The sequence below is a fragment of the Hyalella azteca genome, unplaced genomic scaffold (genome assembly GCF_000764305.2).
Source record: "Hyalella azteca isolate HAZT.00-mixed unplaced genomic scaffold, Hazt_2.0.2 contig4618, whole genome shotgun sequence".
In the NCBI taxonomy this organism is placed as follows: Eukaryota; Metazoa; Arthropoda; class Malacostraca; order Amphipoda; family Hyalellidae; genus Hyalella; species Hyalella azteca.
The window spans coordinates 40,472-61,715 of NW_025934831.1; the positions used below are offsets into that span (position 1 = coordinate 40,472).

Below are 21,244 nucleotides of genomic sequence, written 5' to 3' on the forward strand. Positions count from 1 at the left end.
GTTTCCTTGTGGCACGCCGCTGCGCACTGAAGCCCAGTCTGATACGGACCCATTAATACTGACACGTTGTCGTCTCCCTAATAGAAAATCTCTAATCCATTTGAGTACATTGCTCCCAATTCCCAAAGACTTCAATTTACGCAACAGCCGCTCATGTGGGACACTGTCAAATGCCATGGCAAAATCGAGGTACATTGCATCTACTGGATCCCTTTCGTCCAGCAGACGCGGGTCCATTCGTTCAGAGTCGACAAGAGGTTAGTGGTGCAGGATCTCCCGGCAATAAAGCCATTTTGATAGTCTTGTTAGAGATTATTAGCAGTCAAATGATCGATCAATCGATCCCTCACAACAGATTCCATTACCTTGCAAACGACACTTGCCAAACTGACGGCGATAGTTGTCTGGGCAGCTTATGTCACCTTTTTTAAACAATGGTGTCACTTGCGCTTCTTCCCAGTCAGCCGGCAAGATCCCTAGCTTCGTTCAAAGTTTTATTAAAAATGACGTCAAAGGGCCGGCTAGGACAGTTGCTAACTCTTTAAGTAATCTTTATAAGCAAGTCGTCCGGTCCACATGACTTGTTTGGATTTACAGCGATCAGGCGCTTGAGAACCTCTTCTTCTTATATTTTAAAACTTGTTAATTTAAAGCCGACTGGGCGCTCCTCAATAGCTGGAATACTGTTCAAATCCTCTTCTGTGAATACGCTACTGAAAAACTGATTAAGAACGTTAGCCTTGCCCTCATCAGAGGATATATTTCGTTGATCTACTTTCAAATCAGAAATGCCGTCCTTTATCTTGCACTTCGAGCTAGCGTACAAATAAAAGAAGGCTTTCGGGTCCTTTTTTGCATTTTTAGCAATATTTTTTCGAGGGTTTTTCAGCGGTGCGACAGCTTTCTTTAGCTTGATTCCGAGCTCTTGCGTATAGGTTATAGTCAGCATCGCTACGAGTCTGTAAATAACGCTGGTAGGCTTCCTTCTTTGTTTTCAGCTTAGCTAGAACTGTACTTACTGTTCATCCCCTGAGTTTTTTGACTCCATCAAGCTTAATTTTAGGCACACAAGCATCAACTGCAGACATAACCGTGTCCTTGAGATACTGCATGACCATGACTCAGCCACATTCATGTTCTTAATGCTGTTCAAAATATTTACAGCATTCACTGCTTCACGGATTTTGGCATAGTCGCCTTTCGCAAAATTCAAACGCTCACGCTTCCGAGGCGTCTTTCCTGTACCGCACTTAAGACTGAAAAACAATTATTGGTAATGGGTTTTGCCCAATGGAGCCTCGTGACGAAGCTCATCTAACATTGATTCTTCACTAATAAAGACCAGGTCTAAAATATAGGGAGTCTGTTTATTTCTATAATGGGTTGGTTTGGTAACGTGCTGGACTAGGAAGGAGTCTCCCACAGACTCCATGAACAAGGATGCTGGGTGATTCTCATCCCTTGGAGAGGATCCATCTGTCCAGTCTAGCTCTGGATGATTAAAATCACCAACGATCAACGTGTGTGACCTACGGAAAATCATGCTCGGTAAAAGACTGTTTAGTACTTTATCGTAATCAGAGAAACTTTTTATTCAAAACAGAATCCGAGTTCGTGTAAAAACATTTAAAAACGTTTTGTGCATTTTCACTTTGATGCATGCATTTACTTCTTACATTATTTACAGGCCTGGATCTATGGACATGACTTCTTACTTGTCTACCAGCTCCGCTGACTGATCGTGTGCGGTCGGTGTTGTCTTGACATCGTGAGAGTGGTTGACCTGAGTCTCCGTGTTTTTCCTCCTGAGTCTCTCCTGCCATTTCTTGCGAAAATTTACTCTCTCTAAAGGGGTAGCACCCTTCTTAACAAAGACTAAATTAAACTCTAAGAATTCACTTAGTTTTCTCGCAGTCTTAAGCACATGTCCGACCTGGGCTGTATTCTGCACAGTCACCAACAGCGGTCTACAGGCGGTAGCGTCTTTCGATCGCAGCCTCTTGCATGCCGTTATATTCACAACGACGTTAAGTGCCATGACACAGCAATCAGTAATAAACGCAGCATCCGAAGCATTGCTTTCGGGAACGTTAAACTAAACAAGGTTAAGTCTTCTCCTCTCTCTATCCAGCAGTTCACGAGTGCTCTCGTTGGCGAGATCAGAGATGACCTCTTTGAGGCCTTTACCTTCTGTTCTGTGTTATCGCTATCTTCTGTTTTGTGTAGATGATCTTTCATTTCCACCAGCTCGTTTCGTAACGAGTGTAATTCGCTATGCAACAAGCTCAATACTTTCTTGTGGTTCTCCTCCATTTCGGCTCTCTTTCTCAACTCCTGCTTGTTGGTTTCTTCCATTTCGGTCTTAAAGACAGAAAACATAGAAGAGCACTTCTAATCCACCATCTTTACGCTTTTTACAGCGCTAAGTGCAGATTGCTGGCAGTCCTGGCAATCCAAGTGTACTGTTTTGTTTCTGCGAATAACCGAGCAGTCTGTCTTGCTCAACTTTGCACAATTGTTGCAGATGATATCCCCGCAACGAACACAGGCCACTGTAGCGTCATTGACGTTGAGCGAAACCAGCTTGCAAGATTTACAAATTTCCCCTCGCTCATTTTTGCATTTTTGCGATTTGATCTTCACATTTGGTTTAACAGGACTAGGCTCTTTTCAATAATTTTTTTCTTCTCTGACCAGCCATCGTGAAATCTTAGAGCTAAATAAACGCGAGTTAAAAACCGACATCAAGTTGAGTAAAAATTGTACAAATTACCAAAGTGCTGTAAAAAACTCTGTTACAGACTTGAGAGTAAGCGGCTTTCAGAGAGCGGCGATCTCAGCGGCTTAGGTGTTCAGAGTAGAGGTAGGCTTGGACAAGAAAATAAAGGCTGTATTGTCCCGCGTGGGCGAGGCAGTCATACGTTACCCTCGCAAGCAAGCGTCCCTCACTGACTCTAAAAGTCCGCGTTATTAAAATGAAAACACTTTTACTATAGGCCGGTTCTTTCTATTCGCATTCTAATTCACAGACTTCACTGAAACTCGGTCATTCTCTGACACGGATCATAAAAAAATGCGAAAAGAGTTCCAAAAACGGCACAGTAAAAGTTAAAAATTTGGAAATTTGGGACCACAAACATGAGCGGCCTCTCTGGACCACGGCTGAACGGGTGAGTTTTTGTGTTTACTCTGAAGAAAACAGTTATTTATCATGTTTAAAATTTAGTGAACAAATTAGTTTACTGGGATGAAAACAGTTATTCGTCATGTTTAAATTTGTACAAAAATGAGTTTACTCAGAAGAAAACAGTTATTCATTATGTTTAAATTTGTACACAAATGGGCTTCCTCGGATGAAAACAGTTTTTCAACATGTTTTAAATTTGTACACAAATGGGCTTCCTCATATGGAAACAGTTTTTCAACATGTTTTAAATTTGTACACAAATGAGTTTACTCAGAAGAAAACAGTTATTCATCATGCTTAAATTTGTAAACAAATGAGCTTACTCATATGGAAACAGTTATTCAACATGTTTAAATTTGTACAAAAATGAGTTTACTCAGAAGAAAACAGTTATTCATCATGCTTAAATTTGTACACAAATGAGCTTCCTCAAATGGAAACAGTTATTCATCATGTTTAAATTTGTACACAAAAGAGTTTACTCGGATGAAAACAGTTATTCATCATGTTTAAATTTGTACAAAAATGAGTTTACTGGGATGAAATCAGTTATTCATCATGTTTAAATTTGTACATAAATGAGCTTCCTCAAATGGAAACAGTTTTTCAACATAATTCAAATTTGTACACAAATGAGTTTACTCGGATGAAAATAGTTATTCATCATGCTTAAATTTGTACACAAATGAGCTTCCTCATATGGAAACAGTTATTCAACATGTTTAAATTATACACAAATTAGTTTTCTCGGCTGAAAATAGTTATTCATCATGTTTAAATTTGCACACAAATTACTTAACATCGGATGCAAATAGCAACGTTTAATATCGGAAATTACTCACAAAATGTGATGCTTTGGAGGCTAAATGGCGCACTCGACGCTTGACTTTGCCGACAATAGGTAAATTGCCATGAAATATGGTATTATCTCTAATTATTTATACGCTAAATTGCGATGAAATACGATTTAGTCTCAAATTATGCATACGATAACTTGCGATGAAATATGGTAAAATCTCTAATTATTCATACGCTAAACTGCGATGAAATACGATTTAATCTCAAATTATGCATACGATGAATTGCTATGATATACGATTTAATCTCTAATTATTCATACGCTAAATTGCGATGAAATACGATTTAATCTCAAATTATGCATACGATAACTTGCGATGAAATATGGTATAATCTCTAATTATTCATATGCTAAACTGCGATGAAATACGATTTAGTCTCAAATTATGCATACGATAAATTACGATGAAATATGGTATAATCTCTAATTATTCATACGCTAAATTGCGATGAAATACGATTTAATCTCAAATTATGCATACGATAAATTGCGACGAAATATGGTTAAATAATCTCTAATTATTCATACGCTAAATTGCGATGAAATACGATTTAATCTCAAATTATGCATACGATAAATTGCGACGAAATATGGTTAAATCTCTAATTATTCATACGCTAAATTGCGATGAAATACGATTTAGTCTCAAATTATTCATTCGGCAAATTGCGATTAATTACGGTAAAATCCCCAATTCTTCGTTCAATAAATAGCGATGAAATACGGTATAGTCTCTAATCATTCATGAATCGGTTTCGGTAACGAAGCTTTTTGAAACATTGTCACTCACAGATAGATCTTACATTGCAATTTTACACAAACTTTTATGGTTTAAACTTTAAATAATGATAGATGTTCTCTGAAATTTTAAATCAAACATTCAAGACATGGATGTCTTGAAACTCTGGATCAGCTTCTGGAAATTATAGTGCATGAGTATATATAATAATAATAATAATAATAATAATTAAATTGGTTGCAACTTGCTTTTCCGTTTGCTAACGCCTGTAGGGAACAATGGTCGACTCATTGAAAAAATTATTGATTAAAAACGTTCTTTTATTTTTAATCAATAACTTTGTTTTCATTTCTATCTGGTTATATGTACGTAAATTACCTTAAACAAATATGACGAAAATTAAATCAAATATGACGAAATGAGAAGATGATAAAAGCTGATGCTAAAATCATTGATAAGATGATTAAAGCTTATACTAAAACCATTTTAATGTCAATACCCAACTTAGGTAGCAATAAATTAAGTAGCACAAAATGTATCACGCAACTCACATGCAGATGTATCGTTGATGCTGTAGGAAACATTTGCCGGTACCAGGTTCAACCTAGGATACATGCTGTAGGATGGAGTTGGGTCCTGAGAGACGGCGTCTCTCATAGTCACGATCAGAGCCGATATCCCAAAAATTTTACGAAACATTTTATTTTTCTCAAAATGCATCTATTTTGCAAGACTTCTCTTCAACTTCACTTCTTGTTGTTTGTTTGTCTGCTACAAATTTTATAATCGATATTCAACAAACTTCTAATTTTCCAATCGATCTGAAATTTTGCACACGTGCGTAAAGTCGGAGAGAATGTTTGAATCAATTAACAGAATAAATAATTTATATATTCTAAACATTTTATTAATATTCTAAAAAAATTCAAAAACTTTTTTATATTTAATATTGTTTTACTGGCCTCTCTAGAAGTGTTGTCTAATTTTTGAACGCATATTATTGCTTATGAAAAAAAGAGGGTAGACAGAGGTAATAAATGAGAAGGTAAGATATTGATTTGGAAACTTTAAATAAGTCTCTGCCGAATTAATGCGTCGTGAAATTTCTGATGAAACATGGGTGTCAATTCTAAAAATTGTGTAGTAACTCAACCTCAACCCAAGAAAAAATTTATTTTTTAAATAAACAAATTTTATTTACGTGAAGTTTGTTGCAGTAAGATTTCAAACTAAAAAAAATACAATTGAGGTAATAAATCCATCTCTCTCTTTAAGTTGCTGTAAACACTGCATTAGTCTTATTTTAAATATCAATGAAGTATAACGACATAAATAAAATATATATTTTTAAGAATACTCGATATATCTAGAGTTGGTATACCAGAACGTGAAGTCAAAACTCTGCATGTAGGCCTTTAACAATTTGAACTCTAATTTCAGCATCAAAACAACGAAACTTCTAATAATTCAAACGCAGTAGTTACAAAATTGTTCTCAAACCAATTACAAACGAACTACTGTTCGGTTGTAATTGGTTGCAATTGGTACTAACCGAAATAAGATTTCAAAGGTTAATCGATCAATGCAACAATAACTTTCTTTAATTACAGTCTGAAGCTGCCAATCTTGTATGATTGTGTGGAGGAGATGCTACACGCTATACGTTTATGCTACACGCTATACGTTTATGTTGTACGCTATACGTTCATGGTACACGCTATACGTTTATGCTATACGTTATACGTTTATGCTACACGCTATACGTTCATGGTACACGCTATACGTTTATGCTACACGCTATACGTGTATGCTACACGCTATACGTTTATGCCACACGCTATACGTTTATGCTACACGCTATACGTTTATGCTACACGCTATACGTTTATGATGCCCGCTATACGTTTATGCTACACGCTATACGTTTATGCTACACGCTATACGTGCGTTATACGCGATTGCTCTCCACCAGAATAAGTGAATGTGCCAGTGAAGTATCGATTCTAACCGTCGTAAATATCTTATAGATCTATGAAAAAGGTTATAAAGTTAAATATAGCTTGCTACGAACAATTTAATAATGCAATTACAAGCAACTGTCATCTCTGATCAAAATATCGATCGTTAGACTAAATTCCGGGCGCAAAGTAAATAAGAAATTCGGCGTTATCTATGCAGGCGTTTGAAATTTCGATTACACACTTTTTCATGATACGTTTATGCTACATAGTTTATGATAATCTTATGGAATAGTTTATATCATAGTTTTTCATGATACGTTTATGCTACATAGTTATGCTACATAGTTATGCTACATAGTTATGCTACATAGTTTCAGTATCATAGTTGAGCTCCACAAAATATTCTGAACAATTCAATATAAAAATAGACCGCTCGTCAGTTAACGATTACCAATTCAGCGAAAAGATGCAATTAACATCATAGATGATGATAATGCTGGCTTAATGATGGTGATAATCTCACCATTATCCAAGAGATAGCCAGCCTTGATAGGTGCATGGCTCAATGCTATCACACACTTTATTCATTAACTCGATTCGTTCGACACGCATATACAATGGATTCAATCACTGATAGATGGTTATTATCAATGCCTGTGATCTTACTGTACTTCTGATCTTATTGAAGCAGTAGAGATACCGACTAAGATCATCTATGATAATTGTTCTCATATATCCAGGCTTTATTGCCTGTTTTTTTATTGACGCTCATTTTCGTGAAGACAATTCCAAGGCGAGTACAAGTCTTGTCAAGACAATGTCAAGGCTGGTACAAGTCTTGTCAAGACAATGTCAAGGCTGGTACACACTTTTTCATGATACGTTTATGCTACATAGTTTATGATAATCTTATGGAATAGTTTATATCATAGTTTTTCATGATACGTTTATGCTACATACTTATGCTACATAGTTTCAGTATCATAGTAGAGCTCCACAAAATATTCAGAACAATTCAATATAAAAATAGATCGCTCGTCAGTTAACGACTACCAATTCAGCGAGAATATGCAATTAACATCATAGATGATAATGCTGGCTTAATGATGGTGATAATCTCACCATTACTTTAAGAGATAGCCGGCCCTGATAGGTGCATGGCTAAATGCTATCACACACTTTATTCATTAACTCGATTCGTTCAACACGCACACATTGGATTCAATCACTGATAGATGGTGATCATCAATGCCTGTGATCTCTTCAGTGTACTTCTGGGCCTATACTTTCAAAAAAAGTTAAGAGATCGTAAGTTCATCAGCCAATCATTGACGGCCTTTCAAGCCACTCTTTTAAAAACAGTTAAGAGATCGTAAGTTCATCAGCCAATCATTGACGGCCTTTCAAGCAAAATCCACCAATCATAGACAAGAAAATAGAGCGTAAGTACTTACGTTCGTTTAGCCAGTTTTGAAAGATATGGACCCTGATTTCATTGAATCAGTAGAGATACCGACTAAGATCATCTATGATAATTGTTCTCATATATCCAGGCGCTTTATTGCCATCATACATCAGGTGCTAGTAGGTTTTTTATTGACTCATTTTCGTGAAGACAATTCCAAGGCTGGTACAAGTCTTGTCAAGGCTGGTACAAGTCTTGTCAAGACAATTCCAAGGCTGGTGCAAGTCACATGACAATGTCAAGGCTGGTACAAGTCTTGTCAAGGCTGGTACAAGTCTTGTCATGACAATGTCAAGGCTAGTACAAGTCTTGTCAAAACAATGTCAAGGCTGGTACAAGTCTTGTCATGACAATTTCAAGGCTGGTACAGGTCTTGTCAAGACAATGTCAAGGCTGGTACAAGTCTTGTCAAAACAATGTCAAGGCTGGTACAAGTCTTGTCAAAACAATGTCAAGGCTGGTACAAGTCTTGTCATGACAATTTCAAGGCTGGTACAGGTCTTGTCAAGACAATGTCAAGCCTGGTGCAAGTCTTGTCAAGGCTGGTACAAGTCTTGTCATGACAATGTCAAGGCTAGTACAAGTCTTGTCAGAACAATGTCAAGGCTGGTACAAGTCTTGTCAAGACAATGTCAAGGCAAATGGCCGAGTGGGCTAGACCATCAAAAATTTATCTGCAAGTTTTGGTGTTCCAAACCCACAACAAATTGTGAAATCGGCTTCGTGGCCTTACTAGGTTTAGAATAGGCGACATATGAACTTGTATGTTGTAACTGCATATAAAATTAAATTATTACCTGGAAATATAAAAGGTAACTGCGCTGTATAGAAATATTCATACAGACTCGCTCGTATTTGCTCACTATATACAGTACAGTAGATCGATGTTCATTCTATGGACGCGTGATGTGTTTCCATTCAGACGAGATGTTCGTCACACGAAAAAAAATTCAAATCATACAATGATTTATGGCTGTGTAATTATCATGCCGTGTTGTAAATATTTAATAGCTTTACCTTATGGTGAGGAATAGCTCTACCTCTCCCTTCCAGGAAGAGAAAACTCTTGACAAAATATGTGTGTTATCATTTCGATACAACTCGTATTTGCTCAATCCTGAACCTTTTAGTATGTCAGTTCATAAAATTGTTTATTGTCGCGCATAAATTGACAATTGTCGCGCAATACAATAAATGACAATAAATTGAAATTGTTGTGCATAAATTGACAAGTCCTATATATCTAATCGCACATAAATTGACAAGTCGTATACAGTATATCTAATCGCACATAAATTGTCTAGTAGTTTATATCTAATTGCCCTTAAATTATCGAGTCATACATATCTAATTGCCCTTAAATTGTCGAGTCATACATATCTAATAGCGCATAAATTGTCGAGTCGTATATATCTAATCACACATAAATTGTCGAGTCATATATATCTAATCACTCATAAATTGTCGAGTCGTATATATCTAATCACACATAAATTGTCGAGTCATATATATCTAATCGCGCATAAATTGTCGAGTCGTATATATCTAATCACACATAAATTGTCGAGTCATATATATCTAATCGCACATAAATTGTCGAGTCGTATATATCTAATCACACATAAATTGTCGAGTCATATATATCTAATCGCGCATAAATTGTCGAGTCGTATATATCTAATCACACATAAATTGTCGAGTCATATATATCTAATCGCGCATAAATTGTCGAGTCGTATATATCTAATCACACATAAATTGTCGAGTCATATATATCTAATCGCGCATAAATTGTCGAGTCGTATATATCTAATCACACATAAATTGTCGAGTCATATATATCTAATCGCGCATAAATTGTCGAGTCGTATATATCTAATCACACATAAATTGTCGAGTCGTATATATCTAATCGCACGTAAATTGTCGAGCCGTATATATCTAATCACATATAAATTGTCGAGCCGTATATATCTAATCACATATAAATTGTCGAGCCGTTTATATCTAATCACATATAAAGAATCATGCAAACGGTCGGTGGTTAAACTCTTCGTTTTCCATTCTAATGACAATATACTTCATAAAAACGTTTAATTTTAGTTACGAAACCATTCAAAAAGTACGAGCTGTACGAAATTTTTCCTGTACTGAATACCAATACATTTGTTTACTATGAAGAACTTGACTTCTGTGCCGCCTCCATGACAGCGCCACCAGCATTGAGTGTTGCTCAGTTTCAGTTAAAAATATTAATATATATATATAATTATTTATAATACGTTCAACTATTTATCATCATTTCTAACTATTTATAATCAGTTCAAATTAATTATGAACAGTTCATGTTATATATAATGATTCAGCCATTACATTAACTGAACATTTATGGGTGAATGCCGTAGCATATTTTGTGAAGGAATGAATAAGTCAGCGCGTTTTTCGACACCTTAAAGTAAAATGGTCTTGCGAACCTTGAATGTTGTATTAGTTGACGACATTAGTTACGTTATCGTTCAGACACCAAGGCCCATACTTTCAAAAAAAGTTAAGAGATCGTAAGTTCATCAGCCAATCATTGACGGCCTTTCAAGCAAAATCCACCAATCATAGACAAGAAAATAGAGCGTAAGTACTAACGTTCACTATACTTTCAAAAAAGGTTAAGAGATCGTAAGTTCATCAGCCAATCATTGACGGCCTTTCAAGCAAAATCCACCAATCATAGACAAGAAAATAGAGCGTAAGTACTTACGTTCACTTAGCACTTTTTGAAAGTATGGCCCCAATGCCCTAAATTTTACCGCATGCTTCTTATTTTAAAAAGTAAATTGAGTGAGATTTTTCCAGCAATGTTTTTTTATTTTGTATAACTCTGACACAACAAATGCATTGTTTCTTATACGACGTCTAGAACGCAAGTGTCGGTGATGGAAGCGCACGCAATTCAATTGCCGATTTAAATTCAGGAGATCAAGCCGTTCTAACGTAAAAAAAATATTTCGGACAAATCTTTGTAGTTTTTATGTTTTGTTCAAATAATTTTTTGCGTATTTAAACTATGATTCTATTAATTATGAATTTTCACCATGAACAAAGTTTGTCTCAAATCAGAAAAGCCAACTGGAGGTTAAGGTAGATATAAAAAATTAATACAGGACATGAAACATGTTTTTACCACGTTTTTTTTCTAATTATTGTTTTTGATTAATCGTTAATTAAATTAATAAGCACAGACGTCGTAAATGTGTAAAACATAAATCACCGCACGAGGATGCTTTACAAGGAAACGATTTGGCAAAAGGTCTGGCTAAGCCAATTCGCTTCAGCCGACCACTGGCCATTCCTCAGCCACCTGAAAGCCGCCTGTTACGAAAATCCATACAGGGCCTATACTTTCAAAAAAAGTTAAGAGATCTTAAGTTCATCAGCCAATCATTGACGGCCTTTCAAGCAAAATCCACCAATCATAGATAAGAAAATAGAGCGTAAGTTCTTACGTTCACTTAGCGAGTTTTGAAAGTATGGCCCCAGGCTCTTAAGTATCACATTACAGAGATTACACGCTCGAGATTAGCAACTTCCATCTAGCTAGGGCATGAATTTCACACCTTAATCCTACCTTTTTGAAAAGATTTGATCAAAAGGCCAGTCTTTTAGATCTGCGAACTAATCAAGAAAAGTACAAGAATCTGCGACAGGCCATATGCCCATATCCAGGCCTATTCTTCAATGCCGAAGATACTATACTATACTAATTAATACCTCGTTCTCTAACTCCGCCGCCCTGCCACTACGGCTCTGTCACTCCGCCAACCTGCCACTACGGGCCTGCCACTCCGCGGCACTGTCACTACGGCACTGCCACTACTGCCCTGCCACTCCGCCGCCCTGCCACTACGCCGCCCTGCCACTACGTGCCCTGCCACTACGACACTGCCACTCCGCCGCCCTGCCACTACGGCCCTGCCATCGTGGCAGCAAACGAAGAACTGGTCGCTGCTAGGGACACGACGCTCAGGAGGCCGGCGTTCGTGACTCGATGAAATTGCGATGCTATTTTATTTATTATTTATTCATTTTATTTATTATTTATACATTTACTTTGATCTCCGGCAATAATACTACATAGTATTTAATGTCTTAAATGTAGACACGTAAATATACAAGATCCACGATTATCGTGTCGTGTTCCACAGTAATTAATGAGGATCATTTCATGATGAAGAGTTAGAAATCAAGTATTTAATGCAATGAAAAATAATGCAAAATCCACAGTTTTATGTTCAGTTAAATTGTTGCACAAATAAAACAATAGAATATACGATGAAGTTCCCTTTCAATATCATAAAATATTTAATTTTATGCATTTCACTTCTCACGAGCAAACATGCACGACTGTAGCAAACCTGCACGACTGTAGCAAACCATTCATTCCGAACAATCCCCCGAACAAAGAGCCATATTCTTTACAAACTTCATGATCGTTACAAATATGATTTTTATTTTGGAATACAAAGGTAACGCAGTGCATGTCTAAATTTCGTGAAGAATCGAGAACGTATAATTGACCGAAGATACGCTCAGAGACAGCAAAGGAAAGGCCTGAAATTCATGCATTAAATGTATGACCTCGAGCTGTTAATTAAAAAAGTTTTGTATGAAATAATAGTCAAAGAAGCTTCCCCGATCAGTTGCTCGAGAAAAATAACAACTTTATTCATATTCATTTTCACTGAATAACTCGCGGTAGCTTAACCATTTCGATGAATGCGATCTGGAATTATTGAATTTTGGCGGTAACCTTTTGTTCATGAAGTTTTTTTTAGGTTTACATGATTATAAACACACAACTCAGTCGTACCATCAAATTATTACTAAATAAAATTTGTGGTAGTAAATTTAAAATTGAACAGCGCCATAATTGCTCTCGAAAAATTATTCTATTTGTTAGTGAAGAAAAGAACATCGCATTCACCCTGAACACCTCAGGTTGTTCATATCCACTTCACTCGTTTGTTACGTTCACAACAGTAATGTTATTTCTTAGTAACCAAGTAGATCAAAAGTGATTATTTCGTTTAACTCTTAATTCTTTAATAGATTCTTTAAATCTATTAGAATCTAGAGTGTGAATAAAATCTAAGAAATATTGAGAAATTATTCAAGTAAATAACGCGAAAACCTAAATAAATCGAGAAAAGCGAGATAAATACTGCTTAAATAATAATTATCGGAGTTAATGCATATGCGTTATTATCAGACTCACTCATCAAATAAAATTAAAACTAATGTCTACAATGAGCTACGTGTAATCACCTTAAGAAGAATGAAATACAGAAGAGAATCGAAATATTCTCACAGTTTATTTTGTTTACTTTTTGCGAAACCTGAATTATATCTTGAAATATCTTATCATCCAATCAATATAAATTGATAGATTTCATGTTCAATCACCGGAAATTCATGAGACGATCGTTACTTCGAGTTTTGATAGGAAATTGGATGTTCTGGATTTCAACTCAACTGGTGCTGGACTGTAGGAGTTGTTGGACTGAAAACAGTCCACTCACAAAGTACACCTCACACAACGGTCATATCACGAAGTACACCTCACACAACAGTCATCTCACAAAGTACACCTCACACAACAGTCATCTCACAGAGTACACCTCACAGAAGACATCTCCTTAGTATTTGTTTGGGACGTAGCAGTCCCAGCCCACGATGGATCGCCGCCTCTGATTATCGTTCATCCGCCCTCATTTGGGCCACCTGATGCACGATGCTGTTGCTTGCTTCTTGCCGCTGGTAGTGTTGCAGGGAAGGTCGATCTGGGATTGTGCCCAGGAAAACGTCCAGTTGTCTCTTGAAGGTCTCCAGGGTGAACTCCCCCTCTCTTAGATCCTTTGGTAGGACGTTAAACAGCCACGGCCCTGCCACGGAAAGTGATCCTTAACGCAGGGATGGAAATCTGACTGCAGATCTGTTACGTAGTGGGGGCATCATGCACTGTCTCCCCCTTTTCTCGTTATGATATGTCTCAATCCTGAAGGTCTCGCTCTTGAAGTTGATGCCATTCCGGTTATCATTTTCCATGTGTACAGAATGACATACCTCTACCGTCTCCTCTGCAGTGAGTACAGACCCAGGCGCTTAAACCTCTCCCAGTAGTTCAACTCTTCCATCCCTCTGATCCTGGAAGTGAAGGTTCGCTGGATACCCTCCAGTTGCCGCACTACACCGAGTATGAACGGGATCCAGAGCTGGCAGCAGTATTCAAGGATTGGCATTACAAGGGCTCTGAAGAGTGTGATCATCGGTTCCGCTTCTCTTGTTCTGAACGATCGCCAGATCCACCCCATCTGTCGCCTACCTCTTGCGGTTATTGACGGTATGTGATCACCAAAACTGACCTGCGTATTCATCGACACTCCTAGATCGCGAACGAGTCGCTTCTCTTCGATTTCCGAGTTGTCAGGTGCTAGGTAGCGGAGCTCCATTACAGCTCTTCCTGTTCCTCTGTATCTCAAAACCTCGAACTTGGTCCCGTTGAACTGCATGTCGTTCGCTTGGGCCCAGTCACATATTGCAGAGAGGTCATCTTGCAACCTCTTGCAGTCCCTCCTGTCCATTATGGTCATTATTATCCTGGTGTCGTCCGCGAATGACGATGCAGAGGCGTGGTTCACTGCCACATTTATGTCGGCGACGCGAATGAGAAAGTGGATTGGGCCAAGATGAGTTCCCTGTGGTACTCTTCACTCTTCACCATAGCCTCGCTCGATCTCGAGCCTCATACAACGACAGCTTGTAGTCTTTCTGTTAGGGAGCTGCGGATCCATGCCAGCAATTCATCTGCGGCCCCATTAGTCTTAATTTTCTGAAGAGCAGCACTCCGTGGCCAACTTTGTCAAACGCATTCGTGTCCAAATACACCAAGTCCAAGTACACCACGTCCAAATACATCCCAGCCCTCTCCTCAGGCATGGCCAGGATTTGGTGGATCTACCAAAGTACACCTCACACTAAAGTCATCTCACAAAGTACACCTCACACAACAGTCATCTCACAAAGTACACCTCACACAACAGTCATCTCACAAAGTACACATCACACAACAGTCATCTCACAAATTACACCTCACACTACAGTCATCTCACAGAGCACCGCCGCTTTTTGATACAACGCTCGGTTGACCAGCAGGTACTTCTGACTGGGGGCCATCCAGGCCTGAGTGAGAGTGACATTCGCCAGGGGGAAGTTAGGCGCCCACGGGAACGTTCCTACAGTCCCAGGAATCACCGTCCCGTCCGCCCACGCCCATTGCGTCCCGTCGTTGGCGGCGTTCACCCAGACGTTGCGCTGCGGCGACGGCAAGTCTGTTGAGAATGTGAAGGATTTGAGTGAGAGCTTTAGATAAGGCCTAGAATAAATCCAAATCCAATATCTTACGGAAGAAACGGGTTATAAAAGAACAGCTGGATTTATCAAGAGGGTTTCAAGAACCAACCGAACTAATGCCGCTCTTTGAAGTTTGGACCCGCCAGGCAACCACGGATTCTTTATGACGGAATCTTCAAAACTAGTAAAATGTGTTCATGGCAGCCACTCGGAACCAATTGGCCCAAAACTCATCCCGCACTACCAAGCCGTGGAGCCTAGTCTCAGAAGTCTTCAACCGTCCTTGAATGCCTCGTGGAGCCTAGTCTCAGAACTCGCTGAGCCCACTCAAGCTAACATTGACTGCCCCGTTGAGCCTAGTCTCAGAAGTCACTGAGTGTCTTCAACCGTCCTTGAATGCTTCGTGGAGCCTAGTCGCAGAAGTCACTGAGTGTCTTCAACCGTCCTTGAATGCCTCGTGGAGCCTAGTCTCAGAACTCTCTGAGCCCACTCAAGCCATCCTTGACTGCCCCGTTGAGCCTAGTCTCAGAAGTCACTGAGTGTCTTCAACCGTCCTTGATGCCTCGTGGAGCCTAGTTGCAGAACTCACTGCGCTCACTCAAGCCATCCTTGATTGCCCCTTTGAGCCTAGTCTCAGAAGTCACTGAGTGTCTTCAACCGTCCTTGAATGACTCGTGGAGCCTAGTCCCAGAACTCACAAACCGCATTCAAGCCATCCACGAGTGCTTCGTGGAACTTAGTCCTAGAACTTACTGAGCTCCTCCAAGCCGTCCTGGACTGCCTTGAAGACATTGGCGTCAGAGAGGATGGCGACGCTGGCTCCTCTGGGGCAGAAGAGCTGCGCGTGGTTCCTGTCGACGTTGACGTCTACATAAACAAAGGTCCTGGCGCCCTGGTTGTACAGCACGCGCTTGTGGTTGAAGTCCTCTGCAAAAGTTGAAATTAAGATTAATTCAAATGTTATGTTACTGTCATAGTCTTGGTGCGCAAATCGCATGAATTTGGCAATCAATGTCTGATGATCTGACTTAGAATTTGGATATAATAGTTAAAAAAAGCTAGGATACGAGGAGAATGTAATGGAAAGTCCTGGAAAGTCCTGGAAAGTCCCTGGATTGAGTCAAAGAAAAGCCGTGAACTTGTGATCCAGCATCTCTAACGGTGAAATCCTAACTAAAATCCGGGAAGTCCTTGCTTCTGTTCAGAAGTCACTACACTCGGCTTAGAGTTATTCTGGATCTTTTGGGCCAGTCGATCTGAATCAATTTATGGTCAGAACCTCCAATCCGTCTTAATTCATCTGGCTTTCAGATATGACAAGCATTTGCTTGGCCCGGTCAGGCTGACCTTTCAAGCTGCTTGAGTCTGCACTTCAAGCCCGGCAGAAATGGACAAGCGTGAGCTCTCAGAGTCAGAGGTTGTGCCTGTTGCGGTATTGTCCCATCATTAAAATTTTATGAGGGATAAAGTCTTTAAATTCCTTTAATTCATCAGAATTATCGAACTAATCAGTAGCGGGCTTTGATCCAGAAGTTTTCTGATATGTTTAAATGTTCATATTTTGTTTCGAAATCCTTGTGTTTAATGATAAAAAAGATTCAAGAACTGACTGCAATGAACGCGTTTTTCTCCATACAAGGTTGTAAAAAGTTGTTGTGCATGTCATTAAGAGGTCAAGCTGCACGGGCGCCAAATCTGAATTTGTTTGAAAATGTTCAGACACAAATTATACAGCGCACTTAAACTAAACTCATTGTCTATTTTGACGGATGATTAGACGGCCATCGTTCATGTCCAAGAACGGTGTGTGCGTTCCTTCGGTTAAGTCGTACGAGTGGATCCAAACGAGGCTGGTGGTTTGGAGGCTGGTTTTGCCACCATACAATGAGTGGTGGCGGTGGTGCCACTAGGAAATGTGGGGGAAAATGCTGAGGGTGGCAATGATGAGGCACTCATTTTGCATTTCAAGCCACGACGAGACCCTAACTCACGTTTGAGGAAGGTGTAGGCGAGGTCGTCGGGCTGCAGCAGCAGAGGCACGGCAGTGGCAGTGGAGAAGGAGCAGGACGCCGCCCTACCAGCGGTGGCAGGGACGTACGAGAAGACCGTGCAGCTCGCGTCCCACCAGCACTTCAACTTGCACGTGCCTGCCATCAGGACCAAATTAGTTCATGAGGATGAAAACAGTGCGTCCCACCAGCACTTCAACTTGCACGTGCCTGCCATCAGGACCAAATTAGTTTATGATGATGAAAAGCTATCATTCGTGTAAAACTTAATCAGTGACTGACGTTGATGATATTCAACGAAGTTTTATGCTCTATTTAGAAGGTTATGAAATATTAATTTTAATTTCGAGTATAAATAGGCTATTATCTGCCAGGTTAATTTCAGTCGCGCGACTGAAATGGTTCATAATGTGCTTAGTCTCCATAAAGCTCATCGTGTCAATCGACTCAGATTCATGGTTCGGTTAGTGATCAGTACAGACACTTGGGTTTGCTTTAAAGCAGTGGTTCCCAAAGTGGACGGTACCGCCCCCTGGGGGCGGTGGAAGGATCTGGATGGGCGGTGAGGAAGACAAGGGAGGTAGCGGGGCGGCAGTCCGAAGTCGAAGTCAGAAGTTCGAACGTTTGTTTGACGATTTTACACAACACGTGCAGCACACGGTTCCCAGCGAGGGGCTTTTCCATCCAAATCTATGTTTTTACCCTCTCCTAATTTTTGAAAATATTCAAAATTTGAATTTTTGTGTGTCTTTGAGGGGGGGGCGCTAGGAATTCACTAGGGAGCCAAGGGGGCGCCAGCCTGCAAAATTTTGGGAACCACTGCTTTAAAGGGAAAGTCACCCTGACTCCCTATAAACGCTGAGTTGACAGCTCAAGTGTCCTGAGAACAAGAGGGATCTGTGGGCGGAAGCACCAAGTCTATAAAAAGATTGAGCACTTAATTAAAACAGAATTAGTTGGCAACTGACAATACCATGTTGTTGTTCTCACCGTAAGCGGACGGCGGCTTGACGGTAGAAAATGATTACTATGTACATTGTACACAATGTGTACAGTCACGTATCCCTGTAATGACTTTCTTATCTACTAATCGCTCTTAAGATAAGTCTAAGATAGAATGCGTCATTGCTTATCTCTCACTTTAGTTATCTAATCTGCAACCTCTGGTGCATTGTATATGATATTCAATATAATCAGGGTGGCTTTTAAATTTTGCCTAAAAGATCAGATTGAAAGTTAAATTCACTGATGTTCCAGTTTTTAATTTGGATATATGTATTTGTTCGATCTAATTTAAATTACATAGCATTATTCCAAAGAAAATTCGCTAAAAATTAGAAAGTTTACTTCTTGCTTATTAATTCATTAAGATTTTTTGAAAATTAATTAATTTGACCTAGTTACTTCATTTTGCTGAAGGGAAATTTATTAATTACGGATAAGAGAGCAGCTCCCTGACATTGTCAAGAGAAACAATAATATTGTGTTAGAGTTGGGAATATTTAATTGTAGCGGTTGGCAAGTCCGCAAAATTAAGTCAAATTTTAAAGCTGTAACTTCCCACTACAAACTCATATTTTTTCACACAACGTTTGCGTATATCCAAAGACAGGGGCAACTCAATTCTTGTACTGGATAGCATGTTGTTAGAATACATTTAATCCACTCTGGCAGTAAATGATTCATTAAGTTAGTAATCAGGTAGCAAGCAACTCACAAGCCTGCGTGTCGTTGATGTAGTAAGTAACATTTGCTTGTACTGGATAGCATGTTATTACATAGAATACAATTATTCCACTCTGGCAGTAAATGATTCATTAAGTGCAGGGCAGGGTGGCCCAGTGGTTAAAGTTCAGAGTACCAGGATTGGCGCAGAGAGGCGCGGGTTCGATCCCAGCTCTGTGCGCCAGTTTCTGGTCAGAATCGGCAAGGAGGCCGGGCGGTTAAGCACAGCAGAATTGTAGCAGTGAGTTGCGAGTTCGAGACAGCAAAATGCTGTGAATGTTCTGCGATGTTAAGAATCGGCGATAGGCCTACGGCCTAACAACGCTGAAACCGCTATTATTATTATTATTTATAAGTTAGTAATCAGGTAGCAAGCAACTCACATGCCTGCGTGTCGTTGACGTAGTAAGTAACATTGGCTGGCAGCAAGTTGAGTTTTGCATACATGGAGTAGCGGACCGTCTGGTCGAGAGAAACGTTGTCTCCCACAGTTATGACTGTGAGAGTCGCGAGCAACATTACTCTTCCTAGAACTTTCCTCAACATTTCAACTCTAAAGAGAACTTACACTGTTAGAAAAAACGTTGAAAAAACGGTCCCACTGGCGTTCAAGTGGCCGGTCGCCCCGTGAAAATAAACTGTTTCGCCGTTTTTATCAGATGTTTTAGTGATTTCTAGTGTTAAATTACAATAAAAACGGCCACACGGTGTTTCTTTTCACGTGCCGACCGGCCACTGAAACACCGGTAATACCGTTAACTGTAATTTTTCTAACAGTGTAGTTAGATCATGAAATAATATCATAGACTTTGTTTGGGCGGTTTAACAGATAATTTTGAATATTTGTTGTAAATTTATTGTTTACAACGTGATGAAGTTTTCTTTTGGTGCTGAAATAAACAATAAGATTTGATTACCAAACAAGATTTAATTAACCGTGCTTAATTATCCTAATTAAGTGCGATTGTTAAATTCTAGTTTAACAAAATTAACAAGGAGTAGAAAATTACTTTAAAATTTTATCTTTAACAATTATCTGGAAGAAGTTCTCTCCTAAGAACTATGAACTTTACTGATTTTATGATTACTTAAAACACATGAAGTTTTTAAGCAAATATCGACTTGATAAAGATTAGATGAATTGTAATTAATCAAACTCAATGAAAGTATAAAGTATGTCTACATTATCAATCAGTATAAAGTATGCCTACATTATCAGTATAATGCATTACTAGATTATCGGTAATAGGTATTCTTAGATTATCGGTCTAAATTATTTTCATTTTATCAAGTATTTCTAGATTATCGGTATAAAGTATTGTACATTATTAGTATAAAAATTTTCAGGATTATCGGCATTAAGTATTTATAGATTATCGGTATAAAGTATTTTTAGACTATCGGTATAAAGAATTTTACATTATTAGTATAATGTATTTCTAGGTTATCGGCAAAGTTTTTCTAGATTATAGTTGTAAAGTACTCCTAGATTGTCGATATAAATAATTTTTATATAGTCGGTATAAAGTATTTCTGAATTATCGGTGTAAAGTATTTCTAGATTACCGGTATAAGGTATTTCCAGATTTTTGGTATAGAGTGTTCCTAGATAATCGGTCTAAAGTATTTCTAGATTATTGGTATTAAATATTTCTAGATTATCGGAATTAATTATTTCTAGATCATCGGTGTACATTATTTCTAAATTATCGGTATGAAATATTTCTAGATTGTTGGCTTCAGGTATTTCTAGATGATCGATATAAAGTATTTCTAGATTGTCGGTATAGAGTATTTCAAGATTGTAGGTATAAAGTATTTCTAGATTGTCGGTGTAAAGTGTTTCTAGATTATCGGCACTAAGTATTTCTAGATGATCGATATAAAGTATTTCT

The 21,244-nt window shown here is 38.6% G+C and overlaps 1 protein-coding gene across 1 annotated transcript; it reads right to left on the reverse strand.

The window, feature by feature from the left end:
* Positions 1-15,090: 15,090 nt before the first annotated feature.
* On the reverse strand, positions 15,091-19,882 carry LOC125177745. Its single transcript, XM_047880081.1, has 4 exons — positions 19,733-19,882; positions 17,607-17,762; positions 16,369-16,542; positions 15,091-15,593 (listed from the first exon to the last, which is right to left on the reverse strand). The coding sequence occupies exons 1-4, from the start codon at positions 19,866-19,868 to the stop codon at positions 15,355-15,357; spliced, it is 705 nt and encodes a 234-aa protein (XP_047736037.1). The 5' UTR covers positions 19,869-19,882; the 3' UTR covers positions 15,091-15,354.
* Between the last annotated feature and the right edge of the window lie 1,362 nt (positions 19,883-21,244).

Excerpts from the sequence above, each read along its gene's own strand:
- LOC125177745 (XM_047880081.1), bottom strand. The coding sequence starts at position 19,868 with ATGTTGCTCGCGACTCTCACAGTCATAACTGTGGGAGACAACGTTTCT. Across the intron at positions 17,763-19,732 it reads CGTCAACGACACGCAGGCAT|GCACGTGCAAGTTGAAGTGC; the intron begins GTGAGTTGCTTG and ends TCCTGATGGCAG. Across the intron at positions 16,543-17,606 it reads CGCCTACACCTTCCTCAAAC|AGGACTTCAACCACAAGCGC; the intron begins GTGAGTTAGGGT and ends CAACTTTTGCAG.